The sequence below is a fragment of the Saccostrea cucullata genome, unplaced genomic scaffold (assembly GCF_032062105.1).
Source record: "Saccostrea cucullata isolate Sc308-1 unplaced genomic scaffold, CSIRO_AGI_Scuc_v1 ctg20369, whole genome shotgun sequence".
NCBI classification, from domain to species: Eukaryota; Metazoa; Mollusca; class Bivalvia; order Ostreida; family Ostreidae; genus Saccostrea; species Saccostrea cuccullata.
The window spans coordinates 1-21,387 of record NW_026929251.1 but is presented as its reverse complement, the minus strand read 5'-3'; the positions used below and the strand labels follow the sequence as shown (position 1 = coordinate 21,387).

General features: G+C 32.3%; 1 protein-coding gene across 1 annotated transcript; it reads right to left on the bottom strand.

Annotated features, from left to right (window-relative positions):
* Positions 1–3,341: 3,341 nt before the first annotated feature.
* On the bottom strand, positions 3,342–20,073 carry LOC134280220 (fibroleukin-like; the record flags this gene model as incomplete). The annotated part of the gene is made up of 5 exons (XM_062762634.1): positions 3,342–3,607; positions 4,595–4,759; positions 8,755–8,851; positions 8,958–9,094; positions 19,867–20,073. Coding segments are annotated over 5 exons (872 nt in total), but the record flags the coding sequence as incomplete, so codon positions are not given.
* Positions 20,074–21,387: the final 1,314 nt, after the last annotated feature.

Here is a 21,387-nt window from a genome sequence, read left to right as displayed (position 1 = left end):
TCTGTTCATAATTTGTTAAAACATATTGAAGAAAATTTCTGTGGGATGATATGAGCTTTTATTAGATATCAATAAAAAAGGACTGACTCCTCATATTAGGGGCTCAGAGGGTCAAAATTCTGTCATCTTTAACTCATTAATTATCAACATTTTATAAAACATTACAGAATCAAAGAATTTATATTAACGATTTGCAACAATTTATTATAAAATTCTGATCATATGAAGCGTAATTAAGGGTCACAAGGGGCCAAAATGCTAAATCTTTGATGCTTAATATCTCGAAAAAGGGGGGTAATAAGCAATATTAACAAACATGGTCAGAATACTGTTCTAAACAATATGCGTATTTTTAACTTTTAAAAAATGGCCCCATTAGGGACTTGTGGGGATGGCCTCTAAATATTTCCATTCAGCATATCCCCACAACGAAAAGAAATATCTGAATAAGTGTTGAACAAAAGGTCTTTCATATCAAAACACCTTTCACCTGATATCAAGAAAAAAGGGCTGATTCTTCAACTTAGGGCCTCAGAGAGGTCAAAATTCTGTCATCTTTAACTCTTTAATTATCAATATTTTGTGATATATTACAGAAGCAAAGATATTCATCTTAAAAGTTTGCAACAATATATCAATATAACATTTTGATCATTTGTAGCGTAATTAGGTGTAACAAGGGGCCAGAATGCTAAATCTTTGATGCTTAATATTCCGAAAAAGGGGTGGGTGGGTATTTTGATAAGCAATATTGAACAAAAGATGGTCAGAATAATGTTCTAATCGATATGCGTATTTTTAACTTTTGAAAAATGTTCCCATTAAGGAATTGTAGGGGTGGCCTCTATATAAATATTTCTCTTCGGCATTTTTCGACAACGAAAAGAAATCTCTGAATAGGTGTTTAACACAAAGTCTTTAAAAACACAAGACCTTTCATTTGATATCAAGAAGAAGTGGGCTGACCCCTTAAAATAGGGGCTCAGTGGGACCTAAAGTCTTTCATCCTTAATTCTTCAATCATCAAGTCATCAATATTCTTTGATGACTTACAGAAGCAAATATATTCAACCTAACAATTTGCAACAATATATTATAAATTCTGATCATGTGTTACGTAATTAGGGTCACAAGGAGCCAGAATGCGAAAGTTTCGTGCTTTATATCTAAAAAAGGGGGATGTTTTGATCAGCAGTATTGATGTAAAGATAGTCAAAATGTTCTGAGCAACATGCATACTTTTAATTTTTGCATAAATGGCCCAATTGACTTGTAGGGGTGGCCCTTAAATATTTCCATTCAGCATATCCCCGCAACGAAAAGAAATCTCTGAATACATGTAGGTGTTGAACAAAAAGTCTTTCAAATCACCAGACCTTTCATTTGATATCAAGAATAAGGGACTGATTCCTCAAATTAGGGGCTCAGAGGGGCCAAAAGTCTTCAATCTTTAACTCTCTAATAATCAACTTTTTTGTGATACATTACAGAAGCCAAGATATTCATCTTAACGATTCACAACAACGTTTTATAAAATTTTGATCATATGTAGAGTAATAAGGGATTTCAAGGGGCCAAAATGCTATATCTTTGATGCTTTATATCTCGAAAAGAGGGACTTAATAAGCCATACTGAACAAAAGATGTTCAAGATATTGTAAAACTAACGTTTAAGCTTCATGTATCATTTCATAGTGGACTCCTTGACTCCTTTTTCCTTCACAAAGTCCGAGATCCGCCTATAATTTCTTATTTGTAGATATTGCCAGTCCAAAAACAGCGCATCAAATTTCCTACAAATTATACAGGAACACTACTAACGCTCGGTATTCAAACTGTGGGTTAGGTGTTGTTATACAACCGACGTTTAAAAGTAAGAATTCAATATTATAAAATTATGGACATATTGACCGTTCACTGAAGTCCATAATATTTATATTATATAAACACTCAAAGTAAATGCACTAATAGTAATACAGTGATTACAGTCCTAACTAAACAAACTCGGCTGCCATTACGTCACAATGGTTAAAAACACGCTTCTTATACTATGACGTCACATTCTACGTATCTTTAGTGCAACCGAACGCTGTGTTGTGCGTTATCATTTTACGTTGACGCGCTTTTGCGTCGTTACCACAAAAGGAGGAATATCACATGACGTCTTCTCAGCCAATGAAAATTACGATAATAATCCACTTATATGATATTTCAATTTGTGCTAGAAGTGATAATACTTTATTTTTTCTATATACAATGTATATTTCGATATATTTCATTGAAAATAATATTTTTTTAAGTACTGGCATGATAACATTTCTTGGCCACAAATTTTATGACAAATAAATTGATAATCCATGAAATCATTTTTTTGATATTTGTTTTTGATCAGTGTATATATTTTGAGAATATTGTATTTAAGTCCAACATGAAAACTAAAAGTCCAATACGTACAACGGATTTTATAGTCAGCATTAATCATCAATATTAGAACTGATGTAAATTATGAACCATAATTTCTATTCTAAAAAGTGAATGAGTAATGCTCTTTTAGAAAAAAGAAGACCACGCATTTTATGGTTTAAGTACTGAGATGAATAGATGAAATTGGACAAAGGTGACCAGCGATTTAAAAAGAAAAACATTGTTGTCAATGAAATATATACGGAAAAATAGAATTATTTTCACTTTCTGCACAGATCTGTATACCAACATTTTAATTATAGCTCAAGTATCTTTATCTAACAAATTGATTTTCTCTTCTTTTTTTTCTCCATAAATTGAAGTCAAATCAATCAATACATACGTATATATTTATTATCACCACTTATAACACATGGATATATAACCATCAAGAATAAAACTCTTTTCATTATCCATTTTGTCTTCAAAGTTTTGTAGCCTCATTGTATCGTCACTTTAGCGTAAGATTTCTCTGTGTGTAGTAGGTTAAAATCAATTTCCCAGTTTCTTTAGAAGAAAAAATCCGGAAAATCATATACGATAGTGAGAAACATGGGATAATTTACATAACGGGCTTACAAAACTAACTGTAATAAATAATTTCTTATCTTTATGATGTATATTCGAAATCTTGTTTGATACGAGGTGATATTTAAATTAATTTCAGTAAGTATGATTCTCAAAACGTTGTTTTAATCGAAATAACATCTTGTTCGGCCAATTTTGAACCACAGTGGTCCGAATAAGCCAATTTGAACCGATATAGTACCAAACCAATCGCCTACAGAAAACTTTCTAGTGGATGTGTTCATTGTGAAAAAAATACAATCCGAAAATTTATTAATTTTTTTGAGGAAAAAAAAAAACATTGTACATTTTTAGTGTGTTTTTATCATCATGACAGTCTCTGTTATCTGACTTCCATCAGCCAGTGTAGGCCACCATGGTTTGTACCAGTACGCTGGGGACCAGGGACCGTTTAGGAAGGCGTAACCACACCAATTAAACCACCATCCCCCTCTAGTGTGACTGACAGCAGCACAGTTACCATTACTCCACCTGTCGTTATCCCTGTCTGGTGTGGAGAAGTTCATCCCAGACAGATCGAGGTCAATAGGGTTACCTGTGTCTAACATACTATCTCCTGTAGAAGTAAAGAAAATGAAAATTAAGAAAACCAAGGAATATGACCCCATAAATGTCGTCAAGGTGATTTAATTCCCGGTAAACTGATTTCTTACACAATATTATTGTGTATTTAACAGTGAAATTAATCGATTGGTGATTAAATTGGTGATTTATCCAATGTAACCTATCATCTTTACACTTGGATAACATGAAGTCCTACTCGATTTAAGTTTATACAAATACACTACATGACTACCAAAACAGTGAACAAAGCTCAGATACACTGTACTAATATTGGAAAATATACCATTATACATAATGCGTTTGTCATGTTTCAATTTAGATATTTTTTTTAAGTTACCAATAATTAAAATATAAATATATTTAAATTAAAAATAAAATTATATTTTTGGCTACATTATCGACTTTTCTACATTAATGTTTGCTTCTTATTTTTGATGCTCTCCTACTTTTCTGAAGAATCATGCTAAGATTGTAAGGTATAACAGAAACCTAAACAATGTCTTTGACAATATCTACCATGGGCATTCTGTGGGAGGAAAATAATTTACAGACAGATACTTTTAAACACGAATACATAATTATCTCACCAACATGTCATTGTGCAACAAAGTCGTCATTATTTTTTATTTGTTCTCTGAACGGGTGAAACGTTTTGAATTGCACTCCTATCGATAAATATTTACATTAAACCAAGCTTAAGTGCTGCTATGGACTTTACAAATCTACTTTCATTATCCGACATCATGCATTTAAAACCGGAAGTATGAGTTCGGAAATTTGAAATCTCGATCCCGACTCAAATTTGACATCGGAAAGAAAAAATCTGTTTTTCTCAATTTTATGTATTTTCTTTAAAAAAAAAGTCAAAAGCCTGAGCGGCATGTTTGTAAACCTGAAAAAAAAAATGCTGGCCTTAGTGATATTTTGTCTTTAAAAATCCCAAAGATTTTATATCCGACTAAGTGGTCCGACGACCCACCTAAGGTCCCCTCTGTCGGACCAGCAAGGTAAAGTCTGTAGTTGTCTGTCTCGTTGTTTACAGAGAACGTCCCGTATTGTTGAAATAGATTGGTCCCATTGGTCAGAGTAATGGACACGTACAGGGATGGCCTGTTCTTGGTTAATTGATGAATGATGTCATTTCCTAAAATAAAAAGTGAATAACATGGCTTGCTCATCTTTCTTGAAATAAATCTATTTTATAATCTAATATTTAAAATAAATGTATTAGATTTTTAACCTGTGATTTCGTCATATTCTGTGAAATTTCACAAATTACGTGAAAATAGAAGTTTCAAAAACGTAAATGCAGTTTATTTGACAATGATGCCAAAAGCATTGCGCAATGGAAACCCAAGTCGGCCTTCCTAGATCAAAAGGACCTTATTCGGTAATGGTCATTTTTGCCCTCAGAATCAAAGAGACCAGTTCATTTTATGCATAAAATGTACCTGTTGATATACCAATTGATTGATTAACACTTGTTGTCATTTGATGCATCAACATGCAATGGCGAGTTTCATTCCCTATCAAAACAAGATGTGTTTGTGAAACACTATGCGCCCGGCGGCAACAAAATTCTTTAAAAAACGCTATTTAGTATTTGAGCATACATGTATATGTCATGGTCAAGGTCATTGACCTTGGTGTCATTTGAAAGCAATTAGTTGGTAAAGTAGGAATACTAAATATAAAGTCACTATCTCTTGTGGTTCAAAACTTATGGCAAAGGTACGAAAAACTATTTTAGCGTAAAGGTCACAGTCAATGTCACAATGTCATTGACATTGGTGTCAATTGAAAGAGATTAATTAGTGGAGTATGAATGCTAAATATGCAGCCTCTATCTTTTATGGTTCGAAATTTATGACAAAGGTACGAAAAAAACTATTTTATGCATACAGGTGACAGCCAAGGTCACAAGGACACTAACCTTGGTGTCATTTTAAAGGGCTTAAATTCGTGGAGTATGCATACCTAATATGAAGTCTCTATCTTTCATGGTTCAAAAGTTATGGTGAATATTAGGGTTTTCAAATAAAAGCTATTTTTAGAATATAGGTCATAGGCAAGGTCACAAAGCCATTGACCTTGGTGTCATTTGAAAGAGCTTACATATAATTAGTGGAGTATGCATACCAAATATGAAGTCTCTATCTTTCATTGTTCAAAAAATTATGGCGAAGGTTAAAGTTTGCAGACAAACAAACAAACAAATAAACAAACAAGCAGACAGACAGGACAAAAACAATATATGCCCCGGATCTATCAATCTGATCGCATAAAAATTTTCCTAGAAGTCCAGGTCTAAGAAAACTGACTTTATGAAATTGCAATGTTATTGAATTTTAAGGTAAAGAGATATAATTGAGTAATTTAATAGTAATTGAAAAAATAATACCACTGCTCTCTCTGATCTGAAAAAATAAAACAAGTCCTTTATTCCCCAGAATTAGTGCTATCATTTACTTGTTGCATATTTCACATATTAAAAATCGGAAAATACTTTAAGAATTAGCCGTTTTGTAGACTTTTTCAGAAAAGGAGGAAGATGAAGCATTTTGTGACGTCATAATGCATAGCTAGCCAAAAATCAAATCATTTTTTAAAGATACGCAGTCACCAAAGATCTAAGTGATATTCAATGCATTGTTAACTAAATTAATGCAGCTTCAGTTTTTCAGAAATTCACAGGGCCAAATAAGGCAAAGTAAAACCCTTGCTCTTTGACTAAAAAATATATATATATAATATTTTGTTACTTTTGGCGAAAACTTTGATACTTTGAAAAACTTTGGCGAAATCTTTCACACTTTGAGAAATTTTAGCGAATTTGATTTATTTAAGTTAACTATAGTTAAGTATAGTAAACTATAGTTAACTTATTTCTTATTTGTTACTGCAGGTGTGCTCAAAGTCATTGTTTTATAAAACGAGTAAAATTATATGTCCTGGCCAACAATAGAAACACAACCTCCAATTTTCGATAGAATTATTAATATTTCATATAAATATATGGTTAAATGTTTAAATCTTATAAATGATACACATCTGTTCTATTGAATAGTGCATCAAATTATTACTTATCTATCAAAACTCTGGTCCAAAAAAAATGTCAAGGATGTAGAGGTGGTAATATTTGAACTTTTCCTGGTTGTTGCAACCTTATAAAACGATCCTGCCATTTTGCCCTCACCTTTGGTCGACCAGTTATAGGGCGATCAGCAGTGGTACCAGTTTCCTTAAAGCGTTTGTACAGACGAGATTTTGTGCTTTTGTGGACATTAAATATTCTTGCAACATCACTATGGGTGTTTCCGGCCAACAATAACTGTACTGCCCTATTACGCGCATTGATTGAGACCCTACGCATACTTATGGCAGTACGAAAAACAAAGTTTAATGTCAAACTATATTTACCAGATACCTGAAGAATAACTAACAATTGAAAGACGCACGAAATACCATAGCGAATATACGTGCACGTACTAATCGGGGTATTTTATCGATCCCCCTTTGCATGAAAATGTGTAGTGTCACCGAGTTCAATCAACCATACTATTGCTTGAAAACGTGTATGCAATCCCTCGATTGAATATTGCTAACAATAAATCATAAAAAGTAAAACTTATTCATATCGAAATGGGGTGTCGTTTCTTTCGCGTGTCAGTATATCATAGAAATATATTAAAATTGTTCTTGAACAGGAAGGAGTTGTTGCTCTTTTATCATTTTGTTTTAACAGTTATTATTGATTAATAGAATTTCAGTTATCAGAATCATGATACTAAGTATAATCTTTTATTTCTTTCAAATGGTATCATAACACTTGCTTAAACAAATATATAGAACTTTCGTTATAATGCACTATGCATTCATGACATTGCATAACATCTATCTTAGCCTAATTATATTTCTATAGAAAGTAATTTATGAAATACTAACAAAATAAATACGAGGGGTGTTAGAAAAGTTCGCGGACAAGTTCAATTGTGAGCGCGCTATTTCCACGAAACCGGTCAAACTTTCCAGATAGAATCTTTACATTTTTTCCAATAAATATACAAGAAATTGTTGCTCTCCGGTGATTATTAAAAAATATACAGCTTTTTTATTTTGATAAAACTTGCTTCACGGAGCATGCTACATTTTGGCACGTTTACATCACAAAGACTTTTTATTAAAATTAAAAATTGCACAATTGTAGCGCAAAGAGATTTATGATATTTTACCTGCCGCTAAAGTATTCATGAAACGTCACTGGGAGAAATTTTGAACTAAATTGGAGGGTATATGACTGTTTTATAGCCGTTTGTATATGATCAGTGCGTAAAAACACAGCCAAAAATCGGAACGTCATTGAGCGTCATGGAGCACTGCACTACGTAAAAATTATGTATGCAGACTGGAAAATGTCTAAAAAGAGATTAAAATGTTCAAGATGCTGCCGGGAATTTCCTACACCTACAAAGAACAAGTTTTCAAATGGTTGTATCTTCATAAGAATGGAGGGATTGACATTTTGAAAGATTAACTCCAGCGATATTTCAATACCCCCGTATCGCATGGACATTGCGTTGCACCTATATGGTTTTGCATAGTTTCCATACCTGATCGATTAACTGATTAACTGCATAAACTTTTTTTTTAAGATCTCAATAATATCCGAATCAGTACAAAAGACATCGTAGAAGAAAAGTAACATGTCTTGATATAGATATTCAATTTTAAAGTAGAAAAAAGATCAGAAAAATCTAAAGATTTATAGAACTGCGACAAAGCATAACGGGTTGAAATCTGGTTGTTACGTCGCCTTACGTCAAGTGATTGCTCCGTGAATCCCATAAGCTCATAGTAAAAATCGTTGTAAATTTTCAAGATTTTATTATATGGACCTGATTTTTTACATACCAATAAACAAAATGTAGGAATTTATTCAGACATAGGTCATACTTCACAGTACACAATAGATTTTCCGTAATTCAGTGTGTCCGCGAACTTTTCTAACGACCCTCGTACATAGTTTAAACACGACATTAAGTAAAAAAAAATATTCTGCATATTTTTAATAAATTGAGACTTGATTTTTGAAACTTATTAATTACATTATTAAGAAATTAAATACATGCATATGTATACCTATCCAGTAAGACGAATGAACAGAACCAAAACCTTCTTTGTACTCATTCCAAGTTCTGTCGAAATCCGTTGATCCGTCAACACGCTTCTGTATAACCTATTGTATAAACAAAAGGATCTTTGAAATTATTTCATCAAATATTTATTCATACAATTCCATTTTTTATAATTCCATGCAGTGATTAATTCCTTCTCAAACTGACCGTCCAACCTCCATCTTTTATATCCATATCACAGTAAACATCCACTGGACTGTTGTAGGAGGGATAAACCTTATAAACACAGGACACAGTATAGCCGTCAGCAAGTAAACTTCTACAATCCATCGGCCGAACATTCCCTAAAATTTATCAAGAAAAATCAATAATTATTTTTATTTAGACACAATGTGGCATATATAACAGAAACAAAGAAAGAGAAATTAGACAAATTATTACAAAAACCCATCAATTTAACGCATTTATATAAAGGCAGGGTAGGTGAACAAAGAATACATTTCAACTGATTAATAATATTCAGCAATAATCAGCAGTACCCCACAGTAATATTAAGCAAAAATCAGTAGTGCCCCTAGCCAACCACACATGAACCCCTGACACTTGGCCACACATTTCACAATTTTGAAAAAGTCAGCACCCTTTCTTATCACAGGGTTTGATTAATACCAAATAGCAGATTTTGAAACTCTAAATCGTTTTAGAAATTAAAATTGTTAAGTGTTACATAGACCCCACCTTACCAGAACCTCTGACCCTGGAGTAATAAATTTCAATATTCTGGAAGAGGTAATCTTGCTCATCATAACTATGTACTTAGTTTATTTAAAACACATTATCTTTAGCTAGGAGAGAAATCATACGGATTTAAGATCAAAAGTATTTTGAATAAAGATCTTAATGATGAATCATATTCAATGATATTATATTCGAGAAATCAATGCCATTTCAACAAAATTTAAAGGTAAGCCATTTGAAGCTTTCTGACAAATATGTATTAAAGTAATAAAAGCTGAAAAGATGTTGATAACGGTTTAATTTTTATCATTATCAGGAACTATTCCAAAGCGCATGCATTAAAGAGAATTAATTCATATCAAATGAACTATGGGTAATTTAATCAATGAAATTTATTCTGAATGATGATCCTTGTATTAATCTAGGAAAAAAGGATATAAAGATACAAGTATGAATTATTAACTAAGATCAATTTCAAAGATTTTTTCTTAGCCAGTTCACCCATATGACATTGCATTAATAATACTGATAAAATACCCCTTTTTAATCGATCTTGAGAATTCCTTTTTCTCTTGATGATATTTATTTTACTGATAGATATTGTTAAAACTCTCAATAATATTACGTAGTATCACCACGTAATTTGCTATTGATCAGTAACCTGTTTTATTAAACTTGCTTAGATTTTTTTTTTCAAATAGGGGCGTATTCTAGACTTTTCCAAATACCGTACCTTAAAAAACACCAGGCGAGGTTTTAGCTAAGTCACACTAATGTTCCCTAGCTTTTCAAATATTCAATACTAGTATCATGATATACATTTATAAAAAGTTCTCATCGGAACACTATGTTTCCAAATATTTAAGGAATAAAGCTTATTTCAACTTATTGTGTACGATACTACATTACTGACGATTTAAAACTGCGAAATATACTTTGAGACACTGTCAAATACAATGAACTATAATTATTTAGAATTGACAACAGAATCTGATAAAAAAAAAAAAGTAGAGCTCCGGGCACCTTTTAAGCTCACATAATTTTTCGCACAAATTGATACCACATTGTTTCAGTGCAATTTTGTGTAAGAAGTCAACAAAATGTTCCTTAGACTAAAACTATCAAAAGTGATCATGACTTAATTTAAATTGTCTTACTTAAGACGTAATTTTCACAAATTAATTTGTATGATTTTGATGTTTTTGTCTGATAGATTGTGATAGTTCCCAAGTGGTTTTTCATTTCGTTTCTCGTTGATTACAGCTGTCTTTGTATCCGTTTTTCTGAAAATAGTTCTTTGCTTTGCCTAGATACAAAAACTGAAGCCTATGCAACATCTTTATTCTCTACACATTAACATGACTCTAAAGCGCAAGATGATAACAGTAATTTTCATCTGTTAAACTGCTCTTCTTGTTAAAAAGCTGTGTTTTCTTGACGAGTTACTTCCTGAAATTGAGCATAATGAAAGATTCGCCCCATCGTTTGAACATTTGAAGATTGAACGTTTCAGATACCTACGGTAAAATAATTTTCTATTCAAGAGTAACAATTAAGGGATAAACAATTTTTTACTTTCAAACCTTTTTGCATTATTTCTTATGGTAACATTGCCATTTTTAGGGGCCACGGTTCGACAAAGCCAAGACAAGTATGGAAATATGCAAAGTACTTAGAAAATGCTCATCGCTAGGAAGTCAGTTTGAATATGACAGCTAAATAATATCAAAGGAAGGTCGATCAATTTCATTTGTGACTACGTATTGTAAATTCATACAGAAGTAACATCATACGATTTATTAATAAAGTCACCTTCAAAACCTCGACTAAGAAAACTTAAGATAATGATTTTAAGCATCTACCATTGTCATAAGATTTGCCATATATTAGGGTAATGTCTCGTACTAAATTCAATTTTTTTTTTAGTTTTATTGCAAAAAGAATTTGACTTTCATTTGTGCGAAAAACCAAGATAGCTTAAAAAGTGCGAGGAGTTGCACGCCCGCTTAAAAGCGGGTTAATTGTAAATTACTGTGAAGTAATCTAAAAAATAAAAACGACTTAGCGAACCAACTTATTGGCGAGTATATTTTGTATTACCTTCCGTGTCCGGAATAAAGTATCTCCATCCTACTTCCGCTCCTGCTGAATTATTTGAATGACATCCGGTGTGAATTCGGCATTTCTGTCTTTGTAAATTGAAACCAAAGAAAGTACATCCTAGACCACACAATGCTGAGCACATAATCAGTGTATAAGCTTCATATTCAGCCAACAGGTTCTTCTGGAGTATATTATCATCTAAGTCTATTTTAGCTGTGTAGTGTCTTGATACAGACGTGGAGAGTCTGAACAAAACAACAAATAAAACCCAAAAGAATACCTTGTTCATCATAGTAACTGTTGTTTCTGAAGTTTTAATGGGAAATATATGTCATTCTGAGCTTTGATACATTTGTATAAATGAATTATCTTTTTTTCAAACCGAATTCTTAATTAACCAATTTCTGATTGGATAAATATACCGGGATTTCATAAATCGATCCATGGGCGAGTCATGCGACTTTGAGTTTGAAAAATTATTTCACTATTGTCTCCATCATTCAGACACATGACAGTTGTCTTTTTCACACATATCGAAGCGAGAAGATGATAAAGACTCATTTATATTGTTTATTTCTTTTATTTCCTGGGTTACAATTGTATGTTACATAAATGTTTTCTTTGTTATGCTAAATATGATTGTTGGTTAAAAAACTTAATATAGACTAAACCCCATAAGAATTTGAGAAATGTTGCGTCCTGAATATATATATATATAAATTTAAAGGGTATTGAGATAACAGTATAACAGTATTCAATATCAAAGTCCATAAAACAATACAAAATGGTGCAGAGCAAACACGGACCTCTAAAACGTCAGAGTTGGGATCAGGTGCCATGGAGGAGTAAGCATCCCCTGTCGACTGGTCAAACCCGAAGAAAGCCTATACTGAAATTTAACCCAACCGGATAATAGAGATACTAACATAAAAGTATTAAAAAAACAATGTACAGAAAATCGTTTTGACATAAGCAGTTGAACCACTAGCTTCCTCTGTCACAACACATCTATAAGATATAGATCTGTCAATGTCTCTGTCTGCGGTACTAAAGTTAATCTTTCGCAGATTAAAAGGGGGTTCCCTGTGTTCAACATTCTGCCTCCTGTGATTTAAAAAGAAGAGATCCAAGGGCCACATCGCTCATCTGTTTAGCCCAGTCTCCTATAAATTTAACAAGAGGCCCATGGGCCTTATAGGTCACCTGAGCATTACGCAACAACTTTCCAGTGATTGAATTTGATTCATGTTTTAAGCCAGATGCTATGGCATTCACAATTTTGAAAGAGGCACCATTGATCATCATAACAATACACTTAGCAGTTGCTTAGTTTATTTTTACTTTAACACCCAATTTTATGTTAACGCCCCCTAAATCTATCTGATTCAAGATCAATAATTTACCGCCTGTCAATCATTAAGAATACAATAGCTTCTGATTTGATTGACAGGTCAGCTTCCTGTGCTTCCTGATAATCTGAGTTTGCATGTTTTGAAAACAATACCTGGTCACGCGTCAAACTCTTTCATGTACCGCATAGTATACACGCGGGTTAGAAAACTCCAATATGTTTGAAATTTATTTCAAAAAATAATTGAAAGTAGATTATCAAAACATTGACGTAATGAAATTATTACTTTTCTATCTTCACTGTTGTTTTTTACTTGTAAGTGATATATCGTCCACGTTATCTGCAGAAAAAAGACCGCGTCCACAGAAACCGGCTCTATTTGGCGTAATTGAAAGTCCCACGATTTAAGTTATTTTTTAAGAAATGGGATATAAGGAAAATATTCAGCACTTATAAACGGCATGGCATAGTTTTAAAAAGAAGTTTTATTTTGTACTATGGCTATAATCCGCACGATGTTGTACAGAAATTGATGTCAGAATTAATGCTCGAATTTCATCTAGCGCCTGTATACATACGTAATGAAAATGTGCAGATAATTAATAGTGATCGATTAAGCTGCAGATCTGTAGCGTCATGGGTTTTTTTTTATTTGTCTTTGACCGTTATGGTCAAAGACAAATATATAAAACCATGACGCTACAGATCTGCAGCTATGATCGATTCTGAAAAGAAATCGTTCTAAGAATTAAATTTTGTTAACACACGAAGAATAAAAAAAATGGAATATTTTGGACAGCATTGTTGGCCAGGGGAAAAAAAACATTCCGATCGCGGTAAATGCATGTTCACATGTACGACGGATAGGTGGATTAATAATTTTTTTTATTTCAATATTCAGACTTTTTTAATTAAGTGATTTCTTTAATTGAAGATTAAAAAGATAAATATTATTGATTTGTAGTTTTTACTCGTGATTTTTTCTTTTATGTAAGCAAAACATTTTCTAAAACGATTTATACATGTATCTTATTATTTTTTTCCTTCAAAACATTACTATGATTACGACGAATGCGTTATAAGTTTACAAATAAATTTCAAATTAAAATGATTATTTTACGTAGTTTCACTCAAAACCAGACACAAAACACGTAATGTTGACCCTGATTACCAAACACAGACTTCCTGTGTAATGCTACGTATACACAGATTTTTGTCATCTTGGGTATTGGGGGTATCCAGGTAAATAACACCACTGTTACTTCGACCACTCCCCCTCCTCAGGTAACCGTACGGTAAAAAAATTGGGTCTTTAATACCCATACGCAGGGTAAGGGAACACAAAATGCTTTAACTACTTCCCGTTTTATTAGCTTTATTAAAATGTGAAATTTGTGCATTCTTTTAAAAGGACGAGAGAAAAAATATAAACTAACCTATACCTGTCTACTCATCTAAAATTAATGTTTATCCTTGCACACGAATCTCAATTCATTTGTTAGTCCGATTTTATGTATGAATGAATGAGAATTGCGCTAAGAAGACAATGTTTTTGTTAAAGATAATAGCTTTAGACGAGAACAATTAAAAGTAACCTCTGAACAGAAAACTTCATCTTTATTTGAGTGAATATGACAAAGTTCCAATCTATTAGTAAATTTACAAGAGAAATAAGTGACACTTCGACAGTTAATAAGATGATCACGTGATACACATACATTTATTTGTTATTTACACCTGATTCCACCTCCTATGTGTTGGAGGTCTGTTTTTACTCTGCTTCTATCTTGTATTGTTTTATGGACTTTAGATCTGGAATACTGTTCGTTATCTCCATATACCGTATTTAAAAAAAACATTTATCGGAAATGAAAAGCAATTTTTTTCATTCTTTCAAGGACATGCTGTGATAAACTGGTTATTGACAATAAATAAAACCAATGTGAATAATTTACAGTTTTTCGAACAGAAATGTTTTTCATATCATGAAATACATATTTTTTTTATGAAAAATGTTCCGATATTTCAAATAGTTTTGTAAAAATTCTTTTGTCGATCAGAAGACTAGCTGAATTAGATAAATTGTTAACATTGTCCTTGTGAGGTGAAATGAAGATCAACAAAAATAGAAGATAAGCGTTTTATTAATCATGTAAAATCAATTATATCTGTGTATGAGGAGAAAATTGTTAAATAAATATATGTAAAAAAAAGCACTAATGTTTTAGGATATGGACCAAATTGAACTTCATTAATCATTTTTTGCAATATTAATGTTGCAGCTAGATTAAGGACTACCAAAGGTAGATTAGTCAATGCAGAGCTTCTGGAAGTCGATTAAGACGTCACGGTTAAAACTGCGCAAATGAATATCGGCGAATAAATAATAAAGAGGTAGAGCCAATTTATGCATAAAATGACCCTGCCCTTATTGCCTGACATCACGGCGTCAGGCTGTATAAGGATTGATAATTGCTTGATCCGAAACTAATAGATCATACCCAGAGAGCTAGATTTTGTGCAAGCTGATTTACATTGGAAATCTTTTACCTGCATTTTAAAAGAAACATTTTTCAGGGAAACAATGATTTTACTGATGCAAAATAATGCAGTATTTATTTGTTTACTCTGTTTGCATGAAACAGATTATTCCATGTGATTTACCGTTTCAACGTGTCCGTTTTTTTCTGCATTTCTATACTACTGGATCAGTCCATTTATATTCTACGAAAGGGGTGAATCGCTCTTTTCGCGCCAAATGTCACGAGTAAGCGATCTTCGCGCATTTTCTTGGATTGTTCTATTGTATGAATGGGGGCGCTAACTTCCATGGAATTAAATAAAGTTTGTTGTTGTAAGCTCCATCTCATTCAGAAATTCTGTCTACAAATTTTATCTTATTCCTTTATAACAACATATGAATCGTAAGTATCAGAATATGGACATGCAAAACAAAAGAAATTATTTCTCTAATTTGTTTCCCCTCCGTTGGTTTATTCCAAATTTTAATGGACTAGTCCAATCACCACAAACGATCGACGCAGTTCAACCAGATTCCAGACGATTTGACGAAAGAAATTACCTGTGCGAAATCTTGGATTTCTTTTCCACAAAGACCTAAATGTTGGTTTTACCTATTTCCTTCTCAAAAAATTATAGTACCCACCTTTCAGAAAAAAAAATCAATGAACACAAACTACTACTGCATGTTTACTTCATTAAAGAAAATACTTTCCTACAATATATGTATTTAGTTATATCCATTCTCTAAAATTTTCACAATGACTGATTTGACAACAGATTTCAGAATAGGTGTAGCTTTAAATTTAGATCCAGGGGTAGATCAATTTACTTGCAGAAAAGTCAATCGCACCATCTAGGGTCTTTTCGTCAGAGGTCAAAAAACAAACTCGAATGTATCGACATCATCGGATGTTAAAAATTTCTACATTTCCTGTTCATAGTAAAAACGGAGTTAGAAGTCCCTTCTATAGTATATTTTAGATAATATCATTACACTGAATAAAGTTTACTCCATATTCCACAGATAAAAGGTCTATATACATCATCCATGCTTTTATTTCAAAGTTTGTGAAAGGGGGGGGGGGGTCATGGCGTATAAATTAACAATACATTTGTGGTCTTCTTCCCTAGATAAGGCCCGAGGAGTGGGACCGAGGAGTTTCGATTGGCAGAAAACCCATATACATTAACCATTCTGTTAACAACTGTTCAGAATGCAGCAAAGGCATAGTTCTTCTACAAGTTAAATAATCAAATATTTTTACAAGGTTCTCAAATAAAAACTGAAGACAAATTTCAAACAGAAAAAGTATTGCTCAAAAGGTTCATCACTTCTCTTACAGATATTAATTGATTAAGTCAGGCAAGCTTTTTGAAAAGCTGTTACTTGTATCAATTAATAAACTTTCATCCTCTCTCCCATTTCATATATTAAAATAGTGTAGAGACTTCGTGCTTTCATTTCCTATATAAAAATTTCTTTTTGAGAATCTAAGTATTGAAAAAGCAGGTTTTTGGAAAATGCAATGTTCTTGAACTTTGCAGAAAACATGCTTATTTGACTACCTTCATCAAAGAAGTAAAATGTTAGCACAGGCCACGATGGATAAATTCAAACATGTTATTTAGTCTTCACAATTCGATCTTTTATTCTGTAATTGCACATTTTGGATCAGAGGTTGTGCTCTAAATGAAATATTGACAAATTGCTTCAATTCTAGGCTATTTTTAAATGATTTTATTTTATATGGGGAAAATGACGCATTTTGTGACAGCATAATGCATTGACTAGAGGGAAAATTACATCACGTTTATGAATACATTGTCACAAACAGTCTAAGTGATAAATACTGCGTTTTTAAACTTTTTCAGAAAAAGATATTTTGATTCAAAAAGCAACGCTCCAGTATGTTTTGTAATGAGAATTAGATAGATTTGAGAGTATATATTATTTTCATATTTACCCCATACTATTAATTTAATTGTGATATAAAAAAATATTGACCTTTTATTTACCATATCAAATTTACTTCACATCATGATTTGGCATAATATTTATTTCTGAAGAAGCACGCAACGCTTGATACTTTAAACTATTTTTTATTTGAATCTAATGCTATTGTCGTAGATGAAAATCTTTTTTTTTCCAATTCGAATTTATTAGAATTGAAATTTGGAGCAGAGGGATATATCACCTTAAAATGAACTCTTATCACTCGTTGTGGGCTTATCCTTCTCCCACGTGTATGTCCCTTTTGTGCCATCTTTTTTTTTAATTTTGAATTTCGTTCTTTTTTCATTATTTTTACCACATCAAGATATGCGTGAACTCGACATTTATAACTTTGATAACAATTCACTATAAAGAAAAATAATTTTTCATCCCCCCCCCCCAAAAAAAAAACAGTATTATCGACTGTGTAATGGTGGCTTAATGATGGCTAAATGGTAGCTTAATAGACCTGTAAGCCACCATTAATTAACCATTAAGCTACATTTAAGCACCCATTAAGGACTTTGAGATGGCTTGATGGTAACTTAATGGCGGTGTAAATGTTACTTAAAGGTGCTAAATGGTGACCTAAGACAACCATTAAACAATCATTAAGGAAAAAAAATTAATTTCACTTTTTGCACAAATCTGTATGCCAGTACTTTAAATGCACCTTAAGAATCTAAAAACAACTAAAAAAAAAAAAAAGAAACATTTTCTCTCTTTTTCAGAATTGAAGTCAATAAATCAAGACATATATTTATTATCATAACTTAAAACACATCAATAAATTTGCATCAAGAATAAAAAAGTCTTTACATTGTCATTTTGTCAGATATTGCAATTATTGTTGACAAAAGGTGAGGATTTGAAAAGAGTATAAATTTATACACGATAAGCTTTTACACAAACTTGACACTTAAGCATACTTCTTGAAGTTGGCTGGCTTTGTATGAAAAGTGTACATACTAGTGAAATACAGACCAAATTCCACACTTAAAAGCATTCCTTATTATTAAAGCCCGTTATTTTTTTTTTTTTTTTTTTATCATGTAGATATACGTATCTTATTGAATAGTAAATAAATTGTGCCCGGTGCACGGTGAAAGAACAGACAAAAACAAACTTAAAAGTACACAAACATTAAAATGAAATTTCTTATACAGTTCTGTAACATTATTACTCATTGACAAACCCCATCCAAGTCGGACCTCTAATTAAATGAACGACAACTCTTTTCACCTGCCTTTTCATGAAGAGGACATTTTACAAACATAAAGTACACATTATAATCCAAGATAAATTATATAATTACGTATTGGAAAAATAAAAATAATACTACATTAGAAAATATTGATATGGTGAAGAAAGGCATAATTTGAACATAACATATTAAAAATCTTACATAAATATATAATATAATTAAGCACCAAATATGATCAGTAATAACATTGAGCCTCTGCCACTATACCCTTTCAAAAACGGTGCCTACTTAGTATAAAATAGGATCAATTAATTGCTGAAATACAATTCAATCAATAACATCTCAGTTGTGATCACATTATTTATTTTAAATAATACATCATTTAGCGGGCATATTGAATATTAAATAGCTTTTTGTATAAAATAATGTATATCTAAAATTCATACTTTTATGGAAAACTTTTTAAAAAGATCTTTTCAGAGATCATAGATGAAATCAATTCATTTACAATTTAGATAATAATAAGAAAAAAGATTACTTCATAGTGTCTCTCAAACGATACACCCCCTTATTAGTTGTCAAGAATAAAAAACTGTTCTCTATCTTCTGAATAACAGTGATCATTTTGAGTTATTAAAAAAATTCAAAAGAGAAGCAACACTCTCAATGCATACTTACTATAATAAATAATTTTTTATCTTTTTGATGTACATTCAAAATTCTTCTTGTCTAATACAAGGCGATATTGAAATTCATTTCAGTAAATATAATTCTAAAAATGTTGTTTTAAAAGCTATTCCGGCCGCCTTTGACATAGAGGTGTTCCAGTAAGACAAGCAGTACTGAATATGGTACTAAACCAATCATCTGCAAAAAACTATCATATCAACGAGCACACGGCGGGTGTGACCGGTCGGCAGGGGATGCTCACTCCTCTATGGCACCTGATCCCACCTCTGATGTTTCGGAGGTCAGTGTTTGCTCTGCTCTTATTTTGTATATTGTTTTAATGGACGATGAGATTGAATACTGTTCGTTTCCTCTATATCCTTCCTTTAGTGCTCGTGTTTTTTTTTTTTTGTTTTTTTTTTTTGAGAAAAAAAAACAAAGAACAATCCAAAAATTCATTAAATTTTCTGTCGAAAAAACACTGAACACTATAAGTGTGTTTTTATCATCATAACAGTCTCTTTTATCTCTGTACCATCCCTCACTGTAGGAGACCACGGATCGATCCAGTGTCCCGGGTACCATGGGCCGTTCAGGAAGGCGTTATGGCAGAAGTTAAACCACCAGCCTCCTCCCCAGCCAGCACAGTTACCACCAGCTCTGTCGTTATCCCTGTCGTGGGTGGTGAAGTACATCCCGGACAGATCTTTAGTAGAATCACCTGTGTCTAACATACCGTCACCTGTATAAGTAAAGAAAATGAAAATTAAGAAAACCAAGGTATATGACCCCATAAATGTCGTCAATGTGATTTCATTTAAGGAATGTATTTAAGTTTTGTGTGAGTTATTGGTGTGTGAATCACACAGACTTGTCACGAAGGCATATTTCATGAAGCGCGCTAGCGCTTCATGAAAAATATGCCTACGTGCAAGTCTGTGTAACTCACACACCAATAATTCACACTAAACTTAAAAAACATTCCTTATATTTACATTTTACTTGTTTGGAAGCACCAAAGATATACTCAATATTTGAATTTCTCGCTGTCCTATATTGTTGCATTTTTACTAACGTCGCTGCAGCATCATTGTGATGTCACGTTAACGCACGTTTCTCAGTGTATATTTCTACGCGTGAGTATACACGAATATGGTTTTCAAATCAATTTCACAGTAGGCTTACTAGAAAAACAGCGAATGTAAATATTTCCAGATAAACTGACTTTTTATAAACTATTATTGTGTAATCTACAGTTAAACCATTTTCTATAGATTGGTAATTTATCCAATGTTAATGTCATCTTTACAGCTGGATAACATTGCCACCTACCCGATTTAATTTCACTTGATACAAATACACTACATTTTTACCCATTGAGTGTTAACTAAACTAAAATACTGGATAAACTAGAGCCGAGCTCGTTGCAAAGGACCTTGGGTCAAGGTCATGCAACGTTCTAATGTTAAAGCAATTTTTAAGGGTAGATCTCATCTTATTTAAGTTTTTACTATTTTTACTATTAAAAAGATAGTAAAAGAATGTTTGCGACCTTGACCTTGTAAAATGACCTTACGTCACACCATGACACACGCTGGTGATAAGCAAAACCCATTTGTGTGCAACCGTATTGACGAATTCTTAAGCTATACTTTTTTCGATAGGCCTTGTCACAGCTAATACGTGTGTATAAATGTATGAAAGCGTTATCCTTTCTTTATCAAAAGCCATGGTCAATTTTAAGCAATGTTTAAATTTTGGAAAAGCCGGTTAAACTTCAAGGTCAAAGTTCATTATATGCTAGTATTTGAAATGATTTTATCACAGGTTACATACATTTGATTTTTGTGTTATACGAAGACCCTATCTCTTCTCATTCATTAAAAGTTATGATCAAGATTGAAATTGTGAAAAGTAAGTCAAGCGTCAAGGTCACGTTGTCAAAATCAGTCTATCGGTATTTACAAAAATGTTGTTACAGGTAATACACAGTGGTAAAATAAAAGCCCTTATCCATCTCGATCTCTTTTCGATCAAAAGGTATGACTATAGTTAA